Consider the following 12,139-nt stretch of genomic DNA (forward strand, 5'->3'; position numbering starts at 1 on the left):
GATACCTCCTCCAGTGTATCATACCGTAGGGACCCCAGATGCTTACAGCGTAGTCGAGCTAATACAGGACAAGTACACAACGGATGCTTCATTGTTTCCCTGGTGCCTTGCTCTAGACATTTCCTGCAGTCTTCTCGATTTATCTATCGACCAGACAGTGACTAGTTAGTATTCCGATCATGGTCCTACAGTCTCTACAATCTCTTTTATCGAGAGCCAATAGGAATTTTGTGTTATTCCGATCTATCGTTTCGCACATGACTTTTGCAGTTTTGCAACCAGATAGCTCGTTCCATCGGGTTTTGATTTTCTTTACCATGCCTCTGTTCAAATCGTCGTATAGACAATACATGGGTTTCCCAATGTTGATCACGTTTTCGGTGGTTAGCCTTACACCATTATTGGCAATCTCGTCCACTATTTCATTGCCCTCGATGTCTGCCACCCATTAGAAGGCAAGTTGCTTGCTTCTGGCAACAATTTCTACTGCTGCCCTGCTTCCCAAGACCCTTCTGGCCGATATGCGATACGAGGTTATTGCCTTGATTGTTGCTTGACTGTCTACGAAGATGTTGACCCTGGAATTGCCTGCAGGTACATTAGAGGCCAGCTCTGCGGCTGTCGCAATAGCAAAGACCTCAGTTTGAAATATACTTGAGTTGCCTTATGCCTAACTCTGAACAGTATATACCCGCACCAACTCCATCTCTACTTTCGAGCCATCTAGCTAGCATACCTTTACGCCAACCATCTTTTTCTATGTTTACTTTGAACTTCCTTTCCCTGTTGAAAAGTGGAATCATGTAGTCGATGTTTGCCAAGCGCCGTTACCCACCGGGCTATGTTCGAAGGTTCCATATGTAAATTTTCTTGCAGCCAGTGTCGTCCCTCCGATTTTGACGCGCAGTTTTTGGCGAAGAGGGTGGCAGGTTTAGTACGAGTTCAAGAGCCGTCGTTGAAGTTGTTCTTAAAGCTCCCATTATGCACAGCCCAACGAGCCTTTGAACGTCTCGATTTAAGCTTATACATATATCAACTTTTTTGTAACACTTAGACCAACCAAAAGCTTCAAAAGAATATAGCGCCACCTATTGACAAACATTTTTTAAGCTTTTTAATATATCTTGTGAGCTTTATCAAAATTGTTATATAATTATTATTTTTATATGAGATTTCCATTAATTTTAGATATGTAAAAAACTAAACTACACGTACCAGAAATATATAATATAATATAATACATGTGTATATATAACTATAACTAAATATGATACGACCATAAGCTCCATAATTTATACAAAGCATTGGCATAATTTGCATTTGCGCTGAGCAAATATTGTACGAGCAGCACGTATTACAACCATATTGGCGAGACTAAAGTATAATATTGAACGATAATAATAACAGCAGCAACAACAACAGCAACGTACTAACAGTGCAAATATTGAAAATGCAAACTCATACGCTCCCACGCTCACATTATGCTGCGCTGCAACGCCGCTGGCTAGTGATTTTGGCAAATTCTACACCAACACTGTTGAACCTGCTGCCTGCCTGCCTGCCTGCCTTACCCTCTGCGCATCGGCACCGCCTCTCCAACAAAGCAGCTCGTGCGTTACTCAGCCCTTAGCGTCAATTTGAAATTAAGTGGCGACTCTGGAATGTAGGTTGAATTCACTTTGTACACTAATTCGCCGGAATTGTATTCCACTTTGTATTTTCGAAATATCTGCAACGAAAACAAGCATAAACAAAATGAGATGACACATGTGTGATGCGAGCGTTTGCCTTAAAATGGCCAAGTGGCTTAAGTGCATATACTAGATATGCTTAGATAAGTGCAAACCATTTCACAACGCAGCATTGCAATGTGATTAACAACGAGTTGTTTTTATTGTTTTTGCGTGCATTATTTTTCGTAGAGTTCAACCCTGACGTTGCATTTCCAAAAGCATGAAGCTTGTGCACATTTTGCTGGGCAATAAAGATGTTTTTGGGCCTACAATCACGACCATCTGAGTAAAGCGGCTTCCGATTGCGAAGCGTCGCTGTTGTTGCTATAACGCCATAAAATATTCCTGACTTAATTTCTAGGAATACCTCCGAGTTAACGGTCCTTGGTCAGTTAGAAATCCGGGTCCATTCTGTTTACTTAGAAACGACTGCCGCGAGAACAGAAAAGTGTCGGTGTCGTTGAGGACGCATTTTTACTGTCTCTATTGCTTGAAACATTTCTCAAATAGTTTTTGGGATTGCGTTGCATTGAGATTCCCGTACCGGTTTTGAATTCACGTACTTTTGTGGAAATTCATAATCTGCAACGATATTCTGTTATCTCACGTTTGGTCACGATCGAGCATGATTGAGTCAATTCTTCAGTGGTAAAACTGGTGTCGTTTAACAGTTGATTTGTCGAAGTTTACAAGAACTTGACCGTTTGAGCCTGGAAATTATTATATCAGGACTTTGTACTGTATCCAAGATCTGTAAAACGTCCGGGGAGTTTAACGTGGGTATCTGCTAACGACAGCCTTACTCCACGGGGTTCAAAGCACAAATCAATGCGGATCAAAATGCTCAATTGACAGTGTGGAATACACACTAATCACCTTGGTAGTGTTCGAGGCCCATCTAAAACCTCTGCCGTACTTTAGCTCCAGCACACGGGTGCGATGTCACTCCACATTCAACTGACAAAGTGTCAGTACTTCCCGCATTCGGCTTTTAACCAGCACGATACTCATCGAGGGTCCAGCCCGCTTGAGCAGGTTGGAGCCAACTCCAAGGGCTCAAGATCTGACTAGTCCAAAACCTTGCAAACAAAGCCTGCTGATGAGACTGCATTTGAACACATATCGGTCAAAGCGACTCCAATTCGTTAGAGAATTTCGCCGTTGTCTATGAAAGTTAAACGGATAACCAGCAAGGCTCAAATGCTCGATATGCATCCGAACTCTAAATGGAGTGGGCTGTGCTTTACAGTTTTTGATGTCGCATCAAAATGTTGGTAGCTTCCAATCACTTAGAAGCGGTACGGTTTTAGACTCGATGCTATTCTAGTTCCAAAATATGTGGTATGGTTTCGATGATACAAGGTTTCAGAGGTCCAAAAAAGTTCAAAACTCGGTTTTCACAACTCGATTTGAAGTTAATAACATAAGGTTATGGTTATGTCGCACAGCTGTCCAATCAGCGATCCTTAAGCTGCAACTTCACTCAAGCCTATAGTCCTTTTCGTAGAGGTTTATTGACATGCACTTATATTCGAATAGATCTATAGTGTGCTAGTAACTAGTATTTTTAAGCCGATTGCCTAGGGGCGTATAGAGGCTCGTTACTTATGCAAATTATTTGTTTGTTCTTATGAATTCGTACGATTTACTCTTTCAGGTCAATGTCCAGCTATGAAGCGGAACGATTTTCAGTTTGTTTGAAATCATTTTTTACTACTTCAGACTTACTTCTCGGGGTTTCGGAAATCATTTTTCGTACTTTCATAAATTTTACGACAATTCGTACGATTTACTCTTACAGGCCAATATCCTGATGTGAATTGGAATGATTTTCGATTTGTTTTAAATCATTTTTTACTACTTCGGACTTATTTTTCGGAGTTTCGGAAATCATTTTTCGGACTTCCATAAATTTACGAATAGCCTCACGCTTCGGAATGTTATTGCGTTATTTCGTAATGATTTTAATGTTGCACGAATTTCTCCGGTTCGGCTTTCGTAAATAGGTTCCACTTCATCTAAGTTAATTTTTTGGTTCGCTGATTTAGTTAGGCCCCTTGGATCCATGTTTCCTAATAGGATCACACGCCTCACTAGCTTCTAGCAGTGTATTGGAATATATCAATATGCTGGGGCTTGGTGGGTCTTCATCTATTTATCTTAGGAAACCGGTTCTTTTGTGCCCCATACGTCACTATTCCACACCAAAGGCCTCCAAGTGGCTTGCCAATGCTTAAAAATGAAATGAGCTCTCAAAGAGTACCATCTGTTTGCCTCGAGCTTTGATATGACCTTAGTGAAACCCCTCTTTCATGTTTGTGCATTCGCGCATTCATTCATTTGCACATTGTGCGCGATACTCACCTTCGCCAACAGCATATTCAATTCAATTTCGGCAAACCGACGTCCCACACACATGCGTCGGCCATAGCCAAACGGTAAACTGACAAAGGGATGAATTTTACGTCCGGCATGTGGGCATTCGGCACCTACGGATTGTAATGAAAATGTAAGGCATGACTAGATTGCAATACACGCGCATACACACACACACACGCGCGCGCACACTGCCTGGAGGCGTTTCGTGCGCGAAATTTGCACCGACATTTAATTTGTTTTTATTTTTTTTAACTTTTCTTTTATTTTACACTCTGCGGTTGAGTGGGGCTAGCGTGTGTGTGTGTGTATTTTGTTTTTGTCTTCTGTGTCAATTGGCATTGACACATGCAATGAATGCTCGGCATGGCAACTCACTCGTTTCGCCTCGCTTCAGCCAACGTTCGGGCAGAAAACGTTTCGGTTCTGGAAAGTACGCGGGATCATTGGACACCACCAGATGCGGGAATATGACATGTGTCTGAAAAAAAAGAAAGAAAAAAAACAACACCAATAAACATTTGTGCATACGCAAGTCCATGGTGGGAGTGGGTAAATAAATAGAACGAAAGAAAATACCGTTAAAGTGATATTTGATTTATGTGTTTATGGGCACTTGTCGCCCAGCGTTTGGTTAGTAGGTGCTAAGCAATTAAGATTATTAAAATTTAGACATTCAGAGGGGAGCTCGTCGGCACCAGGTCTTTGAATGTTTTGTGTGAGTGTGTGTGTGTGTGTGTGTGTGTGTGTGTACCCTGGGTGTGGCAGTGTAACGGCTATGGCTTGTTGTTCTAATATTTGTAAAGTGGTACATTTTCAATGATTTCGAAAGATATAATTTATCTCCGACCTGCTTTATTTAATAGACTCACAAAAAAATTGCTGTTTTTTAGATGCAGAAGTAACGAATTATTTTTAAAGCAGAACGATATGTAAAAAATAACCAACATTTTACTTAAAAAACTTTAATTTTTCGCATATTTTTGTCTACGAAGATTTTGTTGTTTTTGTAGTGACATAAAACATTCGTTAAATAGTTTTAGCGAATGTTGTCCTTGACCGGATATGTACTTTGCGCTGATACAGACATTCTTTGGTGACAACGATGTCTACGAAGAACTAGTATAATGAACAAGCTCTTTCAAACGAACCTCATTCGGTCCTTTGAACTTTCTATGAATAACCACCGAAAGTGCTACTTTGAAATTTTAAAAAGTGATCAGATTGAGCTTTAAAGAATACATTTTTACCGCAGAGTTCGAAGACGAAATGCCTTCAAATATAGGAAAATAATAAATACTGCTTATGAAACTCGTCAGTGTTGCATAAGAATCATCAAAACAAATCTTATCTAAACCTGAAATATAATAAGGAAAGATTCCAAATTTTATCTACGGAACCTGAGACAGGACAGATTCCAAAGCTCCGTTTTATAAATATAAATTGTATTGGACAAAGAGCAGTCTGCGGATTCCTTTTATCGTCATTGAGAAATTATTTCAGTGGGGTAGGTTAGGTAAATAGGCAGATTTCTCGTAAGACCACGAAAAATCTCACTTGGCCAACTGGAGATGCTTGTCCGTTGTGATACCTAGAACTTCTCCTGAAAAGTTTGGCGACCGAGATCTTTCAATCTTAGTCATGCAACAGCTGGACAGTAGACGAGAAAGAGTCTATTTGTTTCCAACACATTTTTGACAAATTGTGTCCACCTTCATCGCATGAGTGCAAATGGGACAGTGTTAAGTTAGGACGCCTATCATTGCGTCGATGTGAGCCTTACAAAGAGCTAGCAGTTCAATGGACCTTTTACGTTTCACTCTGGGCAAGACGGGTTACTGGTTGCTGACCCACGCTTGCTGAACTCGCGCAAAGCCCATAGGTCCATTTTCCATAAGTCCGGTTTTACAATTCCGATGATTCCGAAGCGGCCAGACACCCAAACAAGTTTAATATGGAAGTAGCTTGATGCTACTGCTAGTGAGGTCATACATTCCTTGAAACTTAACTTAGAGCAGTCAGCGAGCTCAAGGCCTGGATGCTTACCTCCCTAAACGAGGTTACACTTTGGAAGAGTACATCTGCTGCTACCTTTATGACTGCCACTTTTGTAAGGACACTATAGTAGTTTGGCAGTCTGAAACAAAAGGTGATTGAGAGCTCCCGAAGACTCTCCCTCCAACCGTACCCATGAGCTTCGATCTTTCCGTAAAAAAGCTCACTGCACCGCTTCTCTAACGACTCCGCCCGCCACACTCACATATGTTTTGAAGGTATCTGCGCGGAGAAGGTGCCGCTAAGAGTAGACTCCGCGTCGCAGTGATCCAAGTTAATTTCAGTAAAATAAGGTAAAATGTTCACACCAAAGTTGTAACTGTTATTTAGTTATACTCAAAGGATCTGCAGTCCTTTGTTGCTCCATTCAAAGAAGTAAGGAAATTATAATATAAAGGGTTGGGGAGATACTCCTTTCACTAAAGAAGAAAACGCATATGCCTCATGAAACTCCTCGACTGAATAAAAACCATTTCTTAAAATCTTGATAGGCGAACACGTAGAATCAAACCCAACATTAGTTGAACCGAGACTGTTGTTTGTTGAAATATTTTGAGCGCTGAAATGGTTAGTTTTTTTCTCGTCTTCGAATAGTTAATTCAGTAAAAGTCAGCACCATTGGAAAATAAAGAATGAATAGGGACCTAGATTACGATTTGATTAACCCAACAACAACTGTTAAGCGTTTTCATCTAACAGCAGCCATAGGAATTTCACAGTACTGCATTTCTTGTACTGGCTCTAAGCTTATAACGGACACTTAATCTCTACAAATTAAAAAATAGATCACTCGGGTATTATCAACACGGTTTACTTAAGATCTTTATGAATCATTAAGGAATAATGCTTTATAATCCTGACAGGGGATATATTGCTTACCATGTCATATGTGATGATTGTAAACTCTGCCTTAAAGGTATGGAAACATATGTTTTATGTTCAGGGAAAACTCCCAATTTCTGTCTTCTTTAATAATTTACATTTTCTTTGAATGATGCCAAAATATTTAGGAATTTCCTAGTATTTTAAGGTAGAAGTTGACCATTACTCGAGGAAATCTGATAAAAGGTGCGTGTCCGTGCTAAACAAAATATTAATAAATCGAATATGTACAAATAGCTTCTCAAATAGTAGGCAGGTGCTGCAGAATGGCAATTGAAAAGCATCGTTAAATTCAAGAAATTTTAATGACTTTACCATAACAGTTACCACAACAGTTCCCCAGATAGTTCCATATAACGGAAAATAGCCTAAACTTTAAGATCACGTGCTGTACTAACTTGTTCGCATTCTTATTAAAATATTAAGGAACTGTTTTATTTCACTGCAACAACAACAACAGAAATTTAATACTTCTTCATAAGAAATTTAGTGACAATCATAGCTAAGTTCCAAACCAGTCGAATGAACTAGTGGTATGGTTAAACTGACACGAAGACTAAGTACTTGTATTATCGACTGATTGAAATTTCTTTAAGCATCAAGACTAAATTATGCGGCATATATGGGGATTATTGCAAATCTTCTTTTAGTCTATCTTTTAATAAGTGTACATATGTTATCCTCCGAATATTTTCTATTTATAGCATGCAGCCTACCTGCATATAACATACACCTACGTAAAAACATCTTGATATATACTATGTATAGTATACTTACATACACATTATGGTGAGCCAAAAAAAAAACCATAAAATCGAAGTTATGGCCTGCTTTTTTCTTAGTATATAATAGGTCAACTGAAAAGTCTCCGTCCTACCATAGTGAAACACATTTTTTGACAAAATTCGGCAAATTCCTTGCAAGGTTGATATACGAATTATAGCGACCCTCCAACTTCTATTGCTTCAAAATAGGCCTCCGTTTCGGCGATCACTTCTTCATTCAACGAAAATTTCCTCCCAGCGAACATTCTTTTGAGATCTGAGTACGGAAATAGTCGCTGGGAACCAGATCTGCAGAATTCAGTGGATGCGGCAGCAATTCCTAGCCTAATTCATGGATTTTTTCAAATATTCGTGAATGATATGATATCCTGTTGAATGCCTGTTTATGTTCAGTTTAACCCATAAATTCGATATAAGTTTCTTTTGCCTCACCCTTATACACATTTATTATTTATATACTTACACCTTTGGGTATGTGATAGCCAGCAATTACAGCGTCTGTTTGCAAACTTCTGCCATTCGCAATGACAACTGGATACATTCTGCAAATAACAAGCACAACAACAATAAAATATAATTCGTTTTGCATTAAATATAATACTTGTTGCTTTCATATATGTTTTTACATACATACATATGTATGTATGTAGATACGCATACACTTGATAGTGTTTAAAAATAGCGCACCTCAAAGTCTCTTTTATGCAGGCTCTCAAATAAGGTATTTGCTCCAAAGCGCTTTGATCGATTTCTGCTTCACGCGTTGAAAATACACTTCGCAATTCTTCGTAAAGCTTCTGCTGCTTATCGGGATTTTTCGCTAATTGATAAATGGTCGACGAAACGGCAACGGAGGTCTGCAATGGCCAATTAATACATGTAATAATTCTGAATGAGGCGCATAAAATTCAATTAATTGGCAAGAAAATAATAAATATAATGAAATGCATGAGACAAAAAAAAAAAAATTATCATAAAATAAAATTGCATTAATTTATTAAAAATGGAGAAAAACCAGTGAACTCAATAAAAAATGCGGAAAATCCATTAATTATTGTAATTATTAAATTAAAAGAATACATGAAAAATATTGAAAATATTAATCGATTATTTTAGGAAATTTTCATTAAATTTTAAAATATTTTAAAGTACCAAAAAATAATTAAAAATAATTAATAAATGTATAATTAATTATTATTTATATAATTAAACCATTAATATCGTTATTTTAGCAGAATTTAAGATACTTTAATAAGCGTAGACCTCCGAAAAAAAGTGTGTAAGTGAAAATAATTTTCAGCTTAAAATTATCTCTAATCCAAAACTTAAAAATAATATTATTAGTCGTAGGACTGGTGAATATTTTTTTCCCGAAAAATTTGTTTTTTTTTTTTTTGTGAAAAAATGTCTAGTGCAAATTGGCTTAAAAATCAAAGTTATTAACGAAAATCTTATTCCTTCGATCATTTCCTGCTAAATATATCTAAAAATGTTCTACCGACTCTCAATACAGTGTTCGGAGAAGAACGAATTTAAAGTTTAGGGAGCCGATTACGAATTACGAAGTTAAAAGATCTTACGTATACTTAGTTGTAATACACGACTTATGCCAACGACTTTTCCAGTCCACAAAACACTTTTAATAACGACTTTTTGGAATGGCCTTCAGCTCCTTCAGGGAATTTTGTTTTATCTCTCCGATCGACTAAAACCGGGTTCCATTCCGATGATTGTTGACTTGTTTGCATGTCAAACTCATAAATTCATGTCTCATCGGCAGTTATAATGCTCTCCAAGAATGTGGGATCGGAGTTCGAATGATCAAACATCTCCAAAGAGAACTGTTTACGGTACTCTTTTTAAAAAACAAAATTCAGCTTTATCGGTACGATCCATCAAAACCATTCGAACGGACTAACGAGAGATGTCGACGAGCTCTCTTTCCATTTCTCTAATACTAGCCTGACGATCTTCAAGCACTAAATCTTTTATTTTTTTGTTCAATATTTTCATCAGTTGAAGTGCACGAAGTACTTCTAAGCAAATGGTTTCCTGTTTTCTGGAAAAATTGCACTGCCGTAACAATGCAGGGCAGTAAATTCTGTTTCCCAATTGTCTTTCCAGAAATAAGAAAAATCAACCGTCTAAGACGCATCATTCTTCACCAAAACAATACAAACTTTCACACATCGACTGAGACAACTGTATTTTTGAGCACTCAAAAGAGCGATTTTATGAGTACTTAAAAAATAAACTGAAAGGTCGACGTTTCTCGACACCTGAAGAGGTAGTAGCTGGGTTCAGAACTTATGTTCTGGAGATACCTCAATAAAAGTGGCAAAAGCGCTTCGACAATTGGTTCAAACGCTTGCAAAATATATTTAATGGAATATATTTATAAAAATGATATGATTTTCCATAATTAATATTCGTTTTTGTTCTCTAATACCGAAATTAAAAGGCAAACCTCGTATATATGTATATACATGTGTAAATATATTTTATAAGTTGAGTATCTGCATATCGGCTTATATTTATATAATTAATATTCCTTACTCATCATTAAAAAAAGCATACACTTTTCATTAAATTTATAAAAGCTCACCGTATCCACGCCAACCAAGAATAAATCCAACGCCAACACAGCTGCCAATTTGCGGTTGCCGGTTTTGCGCACAATGCGTCCCACAATCGAATCAGCGCCGGCGGAATGCGGCAACGCCAGCGCAGCATCTTCGCGATCCATTGTGCGACTTATGTTTCGCATGCAAATTCTATGGAGTGAAATGAAATACGCCACTTAATTAAACGTTATGCCATTTATACTAATCTATAGTACTATAAATAGGCTCTATAGTACTATAGTAACAACTAATTATTATAAAAATATATCAAGAACAATAACAACAACAACAACAACCATCACCTTGACCATCAACTTACTCGGTAAACTGATCCAACGCCTTGACGAAACTGCGATACGCCTTGGTCGGATAGAAACGCCACAGTGGCATGCGCAGCTCCAATTCCGGCACGGCCCAGAAGAAAGTGTTTATGGCGTTTATGATTTGTTGCGACTCCTCACTGCCATCTGGCGACAAGCAGCCAAGGCGTGTGTCCAATGCCACGCGTCCCACAGCTGTCAGGCGAGAGCAACACGTACAAAATGATATTTTCAGTTAAAGCTTGGGCTCCATACACATATACATATACATAGATATATAAAACATTAGTGTCCTGCCAGACATTTTACATTTATTACAATTTATTTTACTCACATTCCAACGCCCATTTGTGTAATTCGTGCAGAAAATTCGCTGGCAGCTCATGCTTTTCATTGCGCATTTCATGTACTCTGTAATTTATAATTTACACGCAAAAAGATTAGCAAGTAACGGTATTATGTTACATACAAGTTTACTTTGTATTTTCTTGTCTCTTTTTTGACGCCTCATTTAACTAAAATTTGAAAAATTGTGCTACATAATATATTTTGGTGCTGTTAGTATATACAGTGGTGGTCATATTATTAGGAATGCTAATAATTTTTGCCAATTCTAGCGCTTATTTTCGTAAATCTGCTTTATTTTCAGCACTTACTATGTATTTGATCTGAGTCGGTTTTACAATGTTCGTCTGTCTGTTTGTAACGGTGATTTCAATAAGAGGTTTACAAAAACGGTTTGGGATATCAATGAAATTCTCTCTGCCTGTGAACGGTCATTCGGTGCCATTATGTTTGGGACTCGATTTCTTTTGCCACCACGGGCACGCTTGCAGAAGTTCAGATTCAGACCCAATTTTCTACGGTTTTCAAGCATAAATCGGCCGACTGCTGCAATTTCATGTTCGATATTCGTACGAAGTTCATCAATCGTCGCTGGCTTGTTAGCATAGATCATAGACTTGACGCACGACTGAGCCATTTCGTGAGATAACACGTTCACCAAACATGGTTTTCAATAAATCGATTGTGACATTTGCTGTGTGGCTTGTGGCGGCGTCCTGTTGGAATCACTATTGTCCAAGTCCATATCATCCAATTCGGGCTAAAAAAATTTGGTTCCCATTCACAGTCATGTGCCGGTCTTGATCATCACAGAAAAAGTACGGCCCAATGACGCCGCCGGCCCATAAACCGCACCAAACTGTAATTTTTTCGGGATGTAATGGTGACTCATGGAGTATGTGTGGATTGCTGCCTGACCAATAACGCATATTTTGCTTATTGACGAAGCCATTCAGCCAGAAATGAGCCTCATCGCTGAAAGATGATTTTTCGATGAAAATCCGGATCATTTTCAAGTT

The 12,139-nt window shown here is 38.2% G+C and overlaps 2 protein-coding genes across 4 annotated transcripts in view; one reads left to right on the forward strand and one right to left on the reverse strand.

Moving 5' to 3' along the window:
- The window catches only part of LOC126756006 (G protein alpha o subunit), a 110,402-nt gene that overhangs the window by 57,000 nt on the left and 41,263 nt on the right, over positions 1–12,139 (forward strand). The window lies entirely within an intron of this gene.
- Positions 1,137–12,139, reverse strand: part of LOC126756005 (probable cytochrome P450 49a1) — a 29,306-nt gene continuing 18,303 nt past the window's right edge. Inside the window, exons 7-14 of the mRNA XM_050468791.1 lie at positions 11,110–11,186; positions 10,775–10,970; positions 10,437–10,605; positions 8,519–8,688; positions 8,295–8,373; positions 4,488–4,590; positions 4,098–4,222; positions 1,137–1,729 (exon numbers count right to left, since the gene is read on the reverse strand). Coding sequence (XP_050324748.1) covers positions 1,616–1,729; positions 4,098–4,222; positions 4,488–4,590; positions 8,295–8,373; positions 8,519–8,688; positions 10,437–10,605; positions 10,775–10,970; positions 11,110–11,186 — 1,033 coding nt within the window. The 3' untranslated portion in view covers positions 1,137–1,615. The remainder of the gene's footprint in view (positions 1,730–4,097; positions 4,223–4,487; positions 4,591–8,294; positions 8,374–8,518; positions 8,689–10,436; positions 10,606–10,774; positions 10,971–11,109; positions 11,187–12,139) is intronic.

The sequence above is a fragment of the Bactrocera neohumeralis genome, chromosome 4 (assembly GCF_024586455.1).
Source record: "Bactrocera neohumeralis isolate Rockhampton chromosome 4, APGP_CSIRO_Bneo_wtdbg2-racon-allhic-juicebox.fasta_v2, whole genome shotgun sequence".
Taxonomy (NCBI): domain Eukaryota; kingdom Metazoa; phylum Arthropoda; class Insecta; order Diptera; family Tephritidae; genus Bactrocera; species Bactrocera neohumeralis.